Source organism: Schistocerca piceifrons, chromosome 4 (assembly GCF_021461385.2).
Source record: "Schistocerca piceifrons isolate TAMUIC-IGC-003096 chromosome 4, iqSchPice1.1, whole genome shotgun sequence".
In the NCBI taxonomy this organism is placed as follows: Eukaryota; Metazoa; Arthropoda; class Insecta; order Orthoptera; family Acrididae; genus Schistocerca; species Schistocerca piceifrons.
The window spans coordinates 17,047,783-17,064,342 of NC_060141.1; the positions used below are offsets into that span (position 1 = coordinate 17,047,783).

Genomic DNA, 16,560 nt, shown 5'->3' on the forward strand with positions numbered 1-16,560 from the left:
TCACAAATTTAGCATTGGAGGGCAGCGAGGAAGGTAAAAATCGTAGAGGGAGACCAAGAGATGAATACACTAAGCAGATTCAGAAGGATGTAGGTTGCAGTAGGTACTGGGAGATGAAGGAGCTTGCACAGGATAGATTAGCATGAAGAGCTGCATCAAACCAGTCTCAGGACTGAAGACCACAACAACAGCAACAACAAACAAGTCATAAGGTCAGTATTGCGTCACGTGATCCAACATTACTACGGAATCCAAACTGATCTTCCCCACGGTCGGCTTCTACCAGTTTTCCATTCGTCTGTAAAGAAGTAGCGTTAATATTTTGCAGTCGTGACATATTAAACTGATAATTCAGTAATTTTCACATCTGTGAACGCCTGCTTTCTTCGGGATTGGAATAATTATATTCTTCTTGTAGTCTGAGGGTATTTTGCCTGTCTCATACATTTTGCTCACCAGATTGTAGAGTTTTGTCAGGACTGAGTCTCCCAAGGCTGTCAGTAGTTCTAAAGGAATGTTGTCTACTCCCGGGGCCTTGTTTCGCCTCAGGTCTTTCAGTGCTCTGTCAATCTCTTCACGCAGTATCATATCTCCCACTTCATCTTCATCTACATCCTCTTCCATTTCCATAATATTGTCCTCAAGTACATCGCCCTTGTATAGACGCTCTATATACTCTTTCCACCTTTCTGCTTTTCCTTAGCAGAGCCAGTATATATCAATATAATCTTGAGGAAATACAGTGGATAGATTTGGTGAACATCTACATAACGGCCCAAATAAATTGTGTGGCACTGCCGTATGCTGTGGCCGAGAGAATGTCATCCTTCCCCCATAACAGCCGTGGACATATATTGAAAGTGAAATATGAATCACTGACATTATCTGCAGGTATGGTGGTTTAAATGTTACAGACGTGTACAATATAGTGCAAGTACTTTACATCTGTAAATCGTACACACAGTGGAAGAACATGATGGCGTCTCCGTTGAATGAAATAGCTCCGGCCATCTTGGATCCTCCAGTGGATGACCGCCATTTGCTGAATAAATTATACCGTGTGAAGCCTTTCCTCACAGAATACAGCAGATTAAAATGAGAGTTTCAGAAACACATATGACCAAAGTGAAGGAAAGTAATAGTAGGAATGTCATAGAACTGCAGTACAAAGACCTTAACTGGTGCAAAATTTGGAAGAATACGCATGACCCATTTGTACCCATCAGCGTAAGGGCAAACTGGTACTACGTTGTCAACAGAAAAACCCCAACAAACTCAATACTAAACTCCACTGATCTGGCAGATTGTCCACTGTTTGCCACCTGTAAGCTCACTGGTACCGAGGAATATCAGTCTGTTTGGGGTGATGCAAACAACGTGTGGTAGTTGCCCATCAGAAACAAATTAGCAAGTATTCAAAGAACGTCGCCCAACACGATAACGCCGACGAGCCTTTTATATACAGATGAAGAACCTTACACGAAATGAAGAAACATGCCATCACCAGATAAAAGGGCCATACGATATGTCAAATATCTCAAAAAGGGCTGGAGTCAGGGAGATTTCTGGTTCTACAGGACTACAAAACACGGCAAACTACAGGAAATTAACAATGTGAGAAATATACATTCTTACTCGAAAGAACTGTAATGTCTGTTGTACAAAAACGTCACCTAACAAATTTTTCAGTGGAGATTTTCTTACCAGTTTCTGTATTTACTATGTTTTAGAGTATGTAGGTATTTATAAAATGAATTTATTTTCTGATAATTTTACTAGCCCGTGTTGTGTAACATGCAGAAGGGATGAAAAATGTAAGTTGTTGATTCAATTTTCACGGGGCACCTATAGAAAACATTGTCTCTTTAAAGCACGCATTACAGAATGAAGTAATGAAACAGTGATTCGAGAGAAATCATCTTCGTGAACCTGTGTAGAATGCTCTAAGCACCGCCTGCTCTTCTTAGAGTGGGCGCGTGCCTGCCCATTCCTGCCTGGCATGGCCCTAGCATCAGCTCCCTCTCTTGCTTGAAGGTGAAATAAACATACGTCTCTCGCTTGATCACCATACACAAGAGGCAGTGTTCGGAGTGACCGACCGACTCACAAACTCCTCATCGCCCAGTCCAGTGCGCTAAGGACAGAATCTTGCAATTTGGAGAGTATGTGGATCTTAGATTGTAGGCATCATTTAATAAGGGATTATCCTAAATTCCACTCCTAAGGTAGTGAAATAGGGGATGAAAGGCCCTCTGAAAGTACGTAGCTATTAAGGGAATTTTGAAGCTAGAACTACGAAAACTGGTATTTGGGCTCTCAGAGAATAAAAAATACGTGTTGCAGCATTTTTTGGCCTTGCCGCAGTGGTAACACCGGTTCCCGTCACATCACCGAAGGTAAGCGCTGTCGGGCTGGGCTAGCACTTGGATGGGTGACCATCCGGCCTGCCGAGCGCTGTTGGTAAGGGGGGTGCACTCAGCCCTTGTGAGGCAAACTGAGGAGCTACTTGACTGAAAAGTAGCGGCTCCGGTCTCGGAAACCGACATACGGCCGGGAGAGCGGTGTGCTGGCCACATGCCCCTCCATATCCGCATCCAGTGACGCCTGTGGTCTGAGGATGACAGGGCGGCCGATCGGTACCGTTGGGTCTGCCAAGGCCCGTTCGGACGAAGTTTCGGAGTCAACCACTAAGGAGATAAAATATTGGGTGAAAGTTTTTTTGAAAATAAGTAATTCCTAAAGAAGTACTGAAGGGTTTGTGAGGTTGCATCTATGACAACTGTTATTTCACTTATAGGTTAGAAATAAAAAAAGTACATGTGTCAGTGTTCCTGGAAACTCAGCACCTAAGGGAGTGCAACAGTGGATGAAAATCTTTAAGAAAATATTTCGTTACATTAAAATAATTTTCAAGCTAAATTTATAAAAATCGGTATTTCACTCCTCGGTTAGATATAAAGAAATATTTGTTAGGGGTTGAAAGTTGCTATCAAAATATGTCCACAAGAACGCAAAAGGTATTACTAACAAAAACTTTGGACTCCATCCACCAGAATCGCTTTTTGGCCAGAAGTATATTCGGAGAGGACCATGCTTATATGGCCTTAATTAGCTTGAAAAGCTTAGAAGGTGATGCAACTTGTGAACAACATAAACATTCGATTAAATAAATATAAAAAAAAAATCTCTGCAGGTCATACAGTGTACGCGAGGGAAGCAGCAGATGCTAAGATTGTGTATTTATGATGAAGTTGGTAACAGCAATTTAGGGCAGCAGGAAAAATTACAAACATACACTGTCTGATCAAAAATATCCGGACACCTCTAAGTAATGTGGACTCGACCACTGGGTGTCAGGAGACAAGCGGAGTGGGTCGGCCAGGGGAAGTTGGGCTGACAGACACGCCAGGGACATTCCAACCCTTCGAAAGCTGACCAAGTCGACTTTTAGCGGTGTCATTGTTAAGTCAAAACGTGAAGGGACAACCCCATGCCAGGCAGGCTTCATGCACTGATGGACAAAAACCCTCACGTGTTGTGGAGGGTGGTTGCAAAAGATAGCACTAAAATAACCGAAGGAATCTCTCGTAAGTCCCAACGCGCTACCAGCAGTCCAGCTAGCACAATGACTGTGCTTAGGGAGCTAACAAGAATGGGGTACAATGATCGCGCAGCAGCTCATAAGCCCAGCTCTTCATAAGCCATTCATTTCATTAAAAGAAAAAAAAATCTTGATTGATGTGTGCATTTTTTTTGCACGTGACACGTTCCACATCATAACGGTTACCGTAATGTTGATCAATGAAACAAGTAACTTACTAAGTTAGTCAACGTTAAGCGGCGCTTGAGGTGGTGCAAACAATGCCGCAAACGGGCAGTGTCTTGTGACCAGACGAAACTACTTTCGTCCAGTCGTAACTGTGGCTTCTTTGATTGCTCTGAGAGAGTGCTTATCAAATTAGAACACACGAAATTTTCGTTCACTTTATTACATAACTGAATACAAGATTTACTTAACTTTGATAGAGTTCTTTGCCACAGGACTGCTTGATAATTTACAACTGACATCGACTATGTAACCATCACTTGATGCACAGATTGTTCTCGTGCAGTCCAAAATGCAAGATTTACGAAAATCCATTTCCTTAGAAACCTTAACAACTGTCGCTTTCGTACACGATGGTGTTGCCTGCTGTAGCTGAGGTCATAACCTGGGGCAGAGCACTTGCATGCTCAACATCATCCTGACCTCAGCGTGAGGGCGCTGCTGTGCTGAGGGAGGCGTGGTCATCTGGAGTGCCTCCCACTGGTTGTTGCGGACTGCTGCGGGCCCTCACTGGTGTCTGTGGTATCGATTCGCGTTGCCCAGTTTGGTGTGGCACCGCGATCTCTGGACGATGCAACACCGTGGATGACTGGAACTGAATCGTCTGGGGTGATGGGTCAGGCTGTATACCCTGTGGCAATCTAGGGAAGGCTTTGGGTTTGGTGAACGCCTGGACAACGTCACTTGCCATCATGTACAGGGTGAGTCACCAACTATTGCCACCAAGAATAACTCCGAAAGCATGATAGCAGCTGAAACGTTTGTGGGACAAATGTTGCATGGGAAAACGGCGGCCATAATATGACGTTGGGTTTTTGTTGCTAGGTGGCGTCGCTTCAGAGATATGAAGGTCAACTTTATTTTCTTTAAATGGGGTGCTATAGTTTGGTTTCTATTTTCTGATAGCGGCTATCGAGACGAATCGAATGATGTGTAAGGTCTTTGGAGATCAACGAAGGTCAAAAAGGCGGAATGAACGTCCATTTATAGAAGGTGTTCCAATTGATGACCATTGGTATTGAAACCTCCCCTTTGAAAAAATTATGAATGATTGTGCTGATAAACCCCTTACGTTATTTGTTTTTCAAACAACTGAGCAAAACTGAACGTGCTCAGACGTTTCTCTCTTTACTTATTCCGATCATCAATAAACGGACACACAATATTTTTAGCACAACGCCATCTGACTTTCAATAATCCCTACAAAAGAATAGCCCTGACTAACAATAACCAATACTTTTCACGAATCACTTACCTCACAAAAATCTGCAATACAGCGAGCTAAATAAAAGATTCTGCCAGCTAAATAAAAGATTCTAACTACTGAAGTTACTAACTACTGATAGGCATAGTTAGCAAATGAAAGATTTTGATAGAGAACGAACAATGTATTTACCTCAATAGTGTTCAAAAGTCATAATATATATATCAGTTCATGACATCCAGTTTTACAAATTTACTGTCTCTGATGGACACACGTCCAGATCATCCGCTCTCACAACTCCGCCATCTCTCTCCCCACATCCACCACTGCTGTCGGCTCACCTCCAACTGCGCAACGCTACGCGCTGTTCACATCCAACTGCCCAACACTACAATAGCGAATATTACAACAATGCCAACCAGCCACAGACTGCACACAGCACAGCCAGTGATTTTCATACAGAGCGGTACGTGATGTTACCATCATAAAAACCTACACAGCCTACTTACAGTATCAATGCACTGCTGCAATCTTCTTATCGTGGATTGAGTGATATTTCTTATCACATCAGCACTTATCGAAACACTTGCTTTGACAATTCTCTCTCGCATATCTTCAAGTATAATTGGAACATCTTTATAAACAATGTCTTCTACGAATTCCCACAAGAAAAAATCCAGTGGTGCCGATCACGACACATCTCCTCCGCGTCCAATCCAGCGATTTGGGAATTGTCTCTGCAACTCATTTCTAGCTATCAGCGACAAATGTGCCGGACACCCATTGTGTTGATACCACATTCTGTTCCTTGTTCCTAACGGTATTTCTTCCACTAACAGGCTTAATATTTCTTGCAGGAATGTGGTGTACTTCCTACCACTAAGATTTTATCGGTGAAATTGGAGCCTATAATTCTGTAGTCCAGAATCCACGCCATACATTCACCGACCACTGTTTTTGGTGTGCAACTTGCCGCAGCCAAAATGGATTTTCAGCTGCCTAATAATGCATGTTATGCAAATTAACATTTCCGTGGTTCGTGAATGTAGCCTCGTCAGTACATAAAATCAAATTAATAAATGTATCATCCCTCTGAATCTGAAGTTGAGTCCATCGGCAGAATTCAATGCGGCGCATACAATCCCTACCAGTTAATTCTTGGTGGAGACTGATATGGAAAGGATGATATTTATGGCGATGCAGAACACGAAAAACGCTACTCTGGCTCTTGCCACATTCCCTTGCGATTTGACGCGAACTAACACAAGGATCTCGAACCACAGTGGCAAGAGTACCAATTTCCGTTTCCTGGTTAGTAACTTTCCTTTGTCGGATATGTTTCTGATGCGTTAAAGATCCAGTTGTTATCAATTTATCATACACATATTTAAATGTACGACGTGTAGATTGAGTACGTTGAGTATATCTTTCAGCGTACAAGTCTCTAGCTTTCACTGAATTTCGTTGGCATTCTTCGTAAATGAGAAGCATATCGACTTGTTCTTCGAAGAAATACATCATTCACATTCTCTTGATTCGACGATACTAGTCGTACCGTTCCTATTAGTGTTGTATTGCGAAACCGTCGAATGGTGTTTACATGTCAATGGCACGTTGGATGGATACGCCGTATTCGACGAATATTTACTATTTTCACGATATACTAGGGAGAATGGTCAGAGCATGCGCTTCGATAAGTCCCGAAATGATAAGGAATATCAGTCAATCCATGACAAGAAGATTGCAACAATGCCACCCTTGTGACCTTCGTTGACCTTCAAAGACCTTACTGTTACACATCATTGGATTCGTCTCGATAGCCGCTATCAGAAAATAAGTACCGTACTATAGCATCCCATTTAAGAAAAAAAAAAAAGGTTGACCTTCATATCTATGACGTCACTAAACGCAGATTTCAAGCAGCAGCCATAAGGGAGAAGGATGGACAATGCCCATTTTAATGTCCACTAATAGGTGTTTGGATACTTTTCATCGGATAGTGTTCGTAAATTACAGTCGTAAACAGATATACTGAACCGAGCTGTCGGTTACAGATATAGGAACTTCATGCATCGAAATACCAGTTAATGTGTCAGCACAGAATGAGTGTGCTTCAGCTATTCAGCCTTTACTAGTTATTGGACCGACAATCACTGCTCGGTCAACAGGAGCAAATCTTGCAGATTTATTGCTGAAATATCCGAGAAAATGAAGCCGAGAAATATACAAAATGGTTCAAATGGCTGTGAGCACTATAGGACTCAACTGCTGAGGTCATTAGTCCCCTAGAACTTTGAACTAGTTAAACCTAACTAACCTAAGGACATCACAAACATCCATGCCCGAGGCAGGATTCGAACCTGCGACCGTAGCGGTCTTGCGGTTCCAGACTGCAGCGCCTTTAACCGCACGGCCACTCCGGCCGGCGAGAAATATACAGATTCTGTTGTTACTTTGAGGTAAATTAATTGAAAAATTGTTTAAAGTATAAAATCACCCAGCTTCCGCCTCTCCTAAATCAATGGCAGTTAATACAGAAGATGTGTTGTACTTGTTTATTTTGCACAAACAACAGCTATTTTAAGGTGTGTAGATGTAGACTCACAATGAGGATGAAAGAGCTGTTTGTTCACTTAAAGATCTGTAAAGGCACTGTATTTGGAACATCGGATATTTCTCTTATCAGTCGACATGTTCTTTCTTGGTGATTTCGGTATCAAAGAAGAAATTATCATCACTCGGAGATACTAACAACCCCCTGCGGGTAACAGAAGGGGATTCATTCTCACATGTCTCACAGAAGTTCGCACCAATGAAAAATTGCTTTTCGGCAGACTGCGCAACCGCTGTAAGGTTGCTGGAACAGGTGCAGTTACTGCGTAGTTAAGAGATCGCTACTGCAACATCATTTAGTAACCACACGCTGGGGGGGGGGGGGGGGGGAGGGGGCAACTGTCATCCCACGCCTCCCCACCCCTCCCTAACACTCTTCTCTCTCCCCAAAGAGCATAAATCGTACTCAGGTGTTACTCCACCATATAGGCAGTCGTATAAATCCACTTCGAAGAAATCCAAATCATGTGACAGATATTTACTGGTCGCAAGTTAACCTAGAGCCGTTTGTCGTCATCTGTCCAAAAAACTTCGCAATTCACCTCAGAACCGATCTCATCCCCCCCTCCCGCCCCCCTCCCCCGAACCCCATAAACCCTAGCTCAGGCTCTGGTACACTTTCTCCTAATTTCACTGATGGTTATTTTTGACTTTTTTACATGCTGAGTCAGACCTTCCGACGATCATTTCTTTTTCGATTTCTTCACATTTTTCCTGCAGCTAATTTTCGCTTCGGCTGCCCTGCACTTCCTATTTATTTCATTCCTAGGTGATTTATATTTGTGTATTTCTGTCTTTTCCTGAGTATTTCTTACTTCCTTTGTATTTTCGTCGATCAAATGAAGTATTTTTTTCTGTTACTCAAGGTTTCTTCGCAGTTACCTTTCTTGTACCTGTGTTTGTCTGTCCAACATCTGTGATTGCCCTTTTTGTAGAAGTCCACTGATCTTCAGTTGAATTGCCTACTCTGATACTCCTTATCACATATCCGCATCCTTAGCGAACTTCAAACCCGTCTTATCATTTCTCAGTAGTTCAGTATCCCACCTCCTTTTACACTCATTCTCTTATACTTCAGTCTACCCTTCATCACTACTAAATTCTGATCTGAATCTACTGTATATCAGCTCGTGGGTGTGCCTTAAATCCACTATCCATATATACCTGACGTTGTGCCGGGATGGGAGCGATCTGCAGTGTATTAAACTCAGAATAAAAACTTCAAAAAGCCAAGATCACTAATAAAGCATTTATTCCATAACCGGTTTGGGTAAAACTACGTTCCCATTTTCGTATTTTATGCTCTACGATTATGTGAATTTTTATAGCGTAATATCCGAAGATGGGTACGTAGGCTTACCGAAACCTGTTATCGATCTTGGCTGTTTGTACTTTGGCTTCTGAGTTTAATCCAGTATCAGATTTCGAAATCTCTGTCTGGCCATGGCCCAGCTGGGATCTTCCCTTGTCTCCGGGTCTTTTCCAAGCATACCTGCTCCTCTTATGATTCTTGAATAGGGTTTTTGCTATTACCATCTGACATTTATTGCAGAACTCAATTAGTCTCTCTCCTGTCTCATTCCGACTGCCTGGTCCATGATCTCCCATAAGCCTTTCTTCTATTCTTTCCCCTACAACCGCGTTCCAGTCCCCCTTGGTTTCTAGATTTTCGTCTCGCTTTTCATACTGAATTACCTGTTCAAGATCCTCACATACTTCCTCTATATCTTCATCTTCTGCTTGGAACGTCCGGTTGTGTGCCTGCGTTATCGTCGTCGGCGTTAGTCCGCTGTCGAAACTGATGAGAACCACCATGTCATTCAACTGTCCACAATAGCACACTCTCTGTCATATCTTCCTATTCATAACGAATCCTACTCCCTTTACACCATTTTCTGCTGCTTTTGATATTACCCTTCATTCGTCTCACCAAAAATCCTTATCTTCTTTCCATTACACTTCACTGACCACCACTATATCTAGACTGAGTGTTTGGGTTTCCCTTTTTAGAATTCCTAGCTTCCCTACAACTTTCAGACTTCTTACATTCCGTGCTCCCACACGTAGAATGTTATCACTTCATCGGTTATTCTATCCTTTTCTCATGGTCACCTCTTCCTTGGCAGTACCCTCCAGGAGATTCGAACGGGTTATTAATCCGGAATCTTTTACCAGTGGAGAGGCTATCATGACTCTTCTTTTTCCAATTACAGGTCACCTGTCCTGTGGATACATATTATGTGTCTTTAATACAGTGGTTTCAGTAGCCTTCTGTATCCTCACGCCGTTGAACATTGCTGATTTCTCCACGTTTTAGGGGCAATTTCCCTCTCCAAGAGCAAGAGTGCCCGGAATCTCTGTCCGCTCTTCCGCTCTCTTTGGAAAGGCCTTTGACAGAGAGCGGGTAACTTCTTATGCTGGAAGTCTTCGGCTGCCATTGCTGGTAATTTTCATTGAAAATTTAAGCAGTGGCTGGCTTCGAAACCGGGCCCCTGGACGTTTTGACTACTGCTCAGAACGCTACCTTTACATATTACATATATATTTATACATCATATATATTTAAAAATATGTAGCCTATATCCATCCAAATTTTTATTAGAGTAACGTGTAAAAATTTGAAGTAAATCGGTCAAGAGCTTTTCGAGATTTTTGGAAACAACGTTAGACAATGTCTTGTCTGTATATAGTAGTAAATACAATAATAGACTATATAAAATTTTATTATTGCTTTTAATGCACTAGTTATGTTTCCTTTTCAGCGTGCCGAAACTATCGAGCAAATTTCAATGAAGTTCCGAAGCTCTTCATTTTAAATGGTGAAGAAGTTGTCGAGAAGGAATTTCCTCATATGGTAAGTGTGGAGAAACAGTACTTGCGTGAGGTATTTTTTACTGCTTTAGCACTAAAGAAAACAAGGCAGAGTGCAGTAGGATTTCATGCAAAGTCTAAATCACAGTGGAATAATATGGAGGCGCATTCCATGAAAGCGATCTTTAGAGGGCTGGTGACAGAACGTTAATGTGGAGGATGTGACTCAGGGCGGCGTGGGTCTATCTCGGTGGAAACTGAAAACATAACCGATGATGGATATATAATATGCAAATGAGAAAGAAACTGGCCACAGATTTTCAGGCGTTGTTTGTGTATGTTAGTGAAAGTTTGGTTCTACAGTACCCAAAGTACCAATAGCTCAATCTTCTTAGAACATGTTGGAGAGCTTCATTTCTCTTTGGACTGACGGTCCCAGGAACATAGTGCATATCTAACACATCGGCTGAGAGTTGCACTGTAAACTGATATGTGATTTGTCATCGAGCAAGCCTAATTAAGTTGAGAGCAATTCCTAGTGAACGCCATTGATAAGGTGGCACAAAACATTGTTTCCGGCATTATTTTTTTAATAATGGCTTGCTGTGGTCAAACAGCGGAGAAAAACTCGTATAAGTTCGCGAATGACATTTATGATACGGGAATCACTCTGTGAAACGACTATAATTGATACGCTTTCCAAGAAAGCAAGAGCCTGGGGATAGGAAAATTACTGCACAATCAATATAGTTTCAGGAGTACTTTATCGAAGAATGGAAGTGAAACAAATAGATTAGATGAGGATCAGTTCGACTTTAAATCAGATAAGGACACTCGAGAAGCCATTTTGCAAAAGCAAATCCTTGTAATGTACAGGGAATTGCAGAAAATAATATGGAAGGAAATGCGCAGTGTAAACGCACATCTTTCAAAGTCATGCAGCGAAATACACTGAATAGCGAAAAAAACTAGTATAGGCATGCGTATTCAAATACAGAGATACGTAAACTAGCCGAATACGGTTCTGCGGTCGGCAACGCCTATATAAGACAACAGGTGCCTGGCGCAGTTGTTAGGTCGGTTACTGTTGCTACAGTGGCAGATTAACAAGATTTAAGTGAGTTTGAACGTGGTGTTACAGTCTGTGCACGATCGATAGGACATAGCTTCTCCGAGGTAGCGATGGAGTGGAGATTTTCCCGTGCGGCCATTTCACGAGTGTACCGTGAATATCAGGAATACGGTAAAACACCAACTCTCCGACATCGCCGCAGCCGGAAAAAGATCTTGTAAAAACGGGACCAACGCCAACTGAAGAAACTGTTCAACGTGACAGAAGTGCAACCCTTCCACAAATTGCTCCATATTTCAGTGCTGGGCCATCAACAAGTGTCAGCGTGCGAAAAATTCAACGAAACATCATCGATATGGGTTTTCGGAGCCGAAGGCCCACTCGTGTACCCTTTGATGACTACACGACACAAAGCTATATGCGCAGCCTGGACCCGTCAACACCGACATTGGACGGTTGATGACTGGAAACATGTTGCCTGGTCGGACGAGTCTCGTTTCCAGTTGTATCGAGCAGATGGACGTGCACGGGTTGGAGACAACATCATGAATCCATGGACCCTATATGTCAGCAGGAGTCTGTTCAAACTGGTGGAGGCTCTGTAATGTTGTGGGGAGTGTGCAGTTGGAGTGATATGAGACCCCTGATACGCCTAGATACGACTCTGACAGGTGACACGTACTTAAGTATCCTGTCTGATCAGTGCATCCGTTCATGTCCATTGTGCATTCCGACGGTCTTGCGCAATTCCAGCAGGACAATGCGCCACTTACGCGTCCATAATTGCTACAGAGTGGCTCCAGGAACACTCTTCTTTGTTTCAACACTCCAGGTGGCCACCAAGCTCCCCAGACACGAACGTTATTGAGCATATCAGCATATCTGGGATGCCTTGCAAAATGCTGTTCAGAAGAGATCTCCACCCCCTCGTACTCTTACAGATTTATGGACAGCCCTGCAGGATTCATGGTGTTAATTCCCTACAACACAACTTCAGACATTAGTCGATTCCATACCACGTCGTGTTGCGGCACTTTAGCGTGCTCGAGGGGGCCCTACACGATATTATGCAGGTGTACCAGTTTCTTTGGCCCTTCAGTGTAGAAAAGCTGAAGGCAAAGTATGACTCATACAACTTGTACAAAAAAGTAAGGCAAGGAGCTAGGATTTACTACATTAGAAGTAGAGGGCACTTCATAAAAAAAGATGGCGACATTCTGCTTAGTATTACAGAAAATGGGTGAGTGGAAGGGATACATTCAAAGTCACTTCAGGGAAAACGGAAGTGTTGAGTATGGTGGTCTGGGAGAGATATGACATGGAAGTTACAAGAGCAGAATTTATGCCACAACAATGTCAAAGAATGAGAAGAGTCCAGGTCCTGACGAAATGGACAATAAAGTACTAAAACTGTTCCTTTCTGGTTGGTTTAAATGGTTCAAATGGCTCTGACCATATGGGGCTTAACATCTGAGGTCATCAGTCCCCTAGAACTTAGAACTACTTAAACCTCACTAACCCAAGGACATCACACACATCCATGCCCGAGCCAGGATTCGAACCTGCGACCGTAGCAGTCGCGCAGTTCTGGACTGAAGCGCCTAGAACCGCTTGGCCACCGAGGCCGGCCTGGTTGGTTTGTTCAGCAGTGTCTACCGAAGTGGAATCATAACCACTTCACAAAAAGCCCATTATAGAATAATCAGTTTAATGCGCTCATGCTATTAAAGTACTGCATATGTGGGTATATCATAAATCCGAGGTACTGATTCAGTGATGTCGCGATATTTGTGTCGATGTTTATGCTTGTTTCGTCGTTTACGAAATAGCTTTTGACACTGTCCTTCATAACAAACATGCATGTGTTAGGTGAACTGGGGCTGCATGACTATGCCATCCGATTGACTGGAAACATGTACTGGAACCAGAGTGCTGGTATGCATACCGATAGTCAGCTGTCAAAAGAAGTATCAATACTGAAACCTCGCACTCGATGAAGAAAGAGCACCGCGGAAAACTTCTCGTAACTTACCGCCTGTCGCGGGAGATGGCTCTGCAAGCAACTCTGGATAGTGAGCGCAAACATAATCTAAAGACGTAGGAGGCGCCATCTCCGTATGCGCCATTACTGTGTTGTCGTCATGACGGTGTCAAACCAATCACATGCCGTCCTCTGTGTATAAAAGTAGGGCTCCGACAGTTCACGACAATTAGCCTTCACCCCTGATGGCAGTGGTAGAGGTAGTCATTGAAAGCTTGGGATTTTATCCAAATTTGATTCAGCAAATAAACAGAACTTTTTATGCAATAGTGAAAGTATTTCGATAGGACTGCATCCTCTCGCAATTACTTTTTAACTTCTATTATGAAAAAATTTTCTGAGATTCTCTTGGTGGAAAATATCAAGGAACGGTGGTTAATGGAGTTACTATCAGTCAAATGTGATATGCCCATGACATTGCCTTACTTACAGCCAAGCTGGAAGGTCTGCAGGGACTACTAAACACTGCTTCTGAAGAGAGGTATACCAAGGGGTTAGGTTTAAACGTCAAGAAAACATAAAGGATCTTTGTCAATAGAAACCGCGATGAAATTCAGGGCACTCTTGCATTCGGTGATTATAAGATCGAAAGGGCTCAATGATATAAATATTTGGGCTATCAAATCGACGATGACTGGAACTTCTCCTAAGAAATTCGCTGCAGAATTGAACAGGCCAGAAGTTTTTTTCAGAAAATGAAAGTTCTGGCTAGCGGTGGCATAAGTGTTACACTTCACAATCAACTATTTCATGCTACAGATTCATTATCCTACTCTATGGAATTGAGTCATGGACACTTAACCGCAGTATGAGGCAAGAAACTGGAGGCATTTGAAATGTGGTCGTATCGAATGACTTTAAGGATAAGCCCACTATGGATAGATGACGTGAAAATTGCGGCAGTTCTCAATACCATCAAGAGAAGAAATCTCTAATACTTTGGCCATATAATGCACAATAACAAATGCGGCATATTGTAACTATTTCTTCAAGGAAAGAGTGATGGTAGATATGGTCAAAGATGTAGAAGATTATGATGGCTAAAGGTCTTAAGTAGTTTGGATTGGGCACAGAATCTCTGTTCAGAGTAGCCATGGACAAACAACAGACGATGTTACTGATCGACAGTGTTATCGGAGGACGAGGTACTGAAGAAGAAGAGTAAGGATGATAATAGAAGACAGATTTATAAACAACAGTGAAACATGCATTGTATTCGTAGATAAGGTGAATATCTTTCGTAAAGTAGGGTGGAGTAAAAGGTTTTCACATTCATACGCAGTCTGGTGTAAACCACAGTGATGGAAGGGTAATCCAGTCTCTTTATGCGAAGCAGACTGAAGTAACGAGCAATGACGGCAGGCCAAAACAGGGAGAGTGTGGGGGTGCAACAATCACACACAACAAAGATTACTCTGGGCACTTGTTTGTTGCTCAGGACATTGCAATCCTATCGTCTTCGGTGAGACAAGCTCCAGTTGCAGTCTAGATGCTGAGTTAAACTATTAAACATTTGTTGACTGGTAAAAGCTGCTCAGACTCACAAAAGAAATCTACATGCCAGTGGCGATCATAAGCACTGCAGATGGTCAATGACAACTTTGGATCCCTGATTTTCATGAACTCTCGAACAAGTTCAGGATCATAAGCTCAGTGCCACCCACAGAGAATTATGCTTGTTACCACTACTGAACATGGAGGGGAGAAAGCTACTATCGAAATGCCAATGAGATATGGCCTGTCCAAGGAACAACATTGGCAAATGTTAGCCATTTTGTGACAGTTTTCAGATGCTTTCAAATCTGGAGTGCAAAACACAGAATGAGAGGCCTTTGGTAAAATACCATATCAGCACTGGGGATCATCAACCAATTAGTCACTTACTTTGGGTGTCGACGGCTGAACAACACACAATTCGGTAGATAAACAAGTCATCTCCCTTGCAAGAACTATTGCATAGTGGCACCAAATTTTCCTGGAACAAGGTGCAAGAAAGGTCTTCCCTTATAAGGAAGTTCCAATAACTTCTCCAAATTGTATGGCAAGAGAGCTGAGAGTGAACTTCAGACTGACACTAACGGTTATGGGATGGTGGAGTCTGAATGCAAATTCAGGAAGGTACTATTCCTCCATAGTACTCTCCACTTCCGAGATGAGCTATTCTACAACTGTCAACAATTTCCACCCATATTTATTTGACAAATCATTCATTCCTATTCTGGATGTGTAGCCTAAAGGATATTTCAGGTCAACTGGTGAGACAGGCATTGATGCTTCAAATTTACATCAAAGTGGTATATAAATGGGAATGCAAACCCAGAGTCACAATTTCAAATAATCTTGCTGAACCGAGGAAAGATCCAGCATTGCCGAAAACCATAGAAACCTTGAAGAAGAAGAAATTATCCAGAGGAAAATATTAACCGACGAATGAAACATTGTAAGAGGGTTGGACTTAAATAGTGGCAACTATTTATTCACAACTTATACAACAGAGTTACATGTTTGCAGCTGTTACTGTCCTTCAAAGCAGTCACCAGCGTTGTGTAGAACCCGTTGCCAGCGATGTGGAAGGCATAGTATACCGTTAGCAGAGCCTGTTCTGTTGATGGTGCGAATGGAGCGGTCTACTGCCTGTCGAATCTCTGGAACGGTTCTGAAGCGAATGTCACGAATTGGTTTCTTCATCTTCGGAATCAAATCAAAGTCACAAGGACTTAAGTCCGGGGAGTATGGTGGATGGTACAGTACTTCCCAGTCCAATCGACCGAACAGAGCAGCCACAGCTTGCGCTGTATGCGCCGGCGCACTGTCGTGCAAAATGACGAGTGGGTTGCGCAGAAAGTGTCCGCGCTTCTTTCGCAAAGCTGGTCGCAGGTGATGCACAAAAAACGGACAGTAATACGACTTAAGTCCTTGTGACTTTGATTCCGAAGATGAAGGAACCACTTCGTGTCATTCGCTTCAGAACTGTTCCAGAGATTCGACAGACA

At 42.7% G+C, this 16,560-nt stretch overlaps 1 protein-coding gene across 1 annotated transcript in view; it reads left to right on the forward strand.

Annotated features, from left to right (window-relative positions):
- The window catches only part of LOC124795543 (serine protease snake-like), a 141,802-nt gene that overhangs the window by 90,781 nt on the left and 34,461 nt on the right, over positions 1-16,560 (forward strand). The window contains exon 3 of the mRNA XM_047259616.1: positions 10,406-10,497. Coding sequence (XP_047115572.1) covers positions 10,406-10,497 — 92 coding nt within the window. The remainder of the gene's footprint in view (positions 1-10,405; positions 10,498-16,560) is intronic.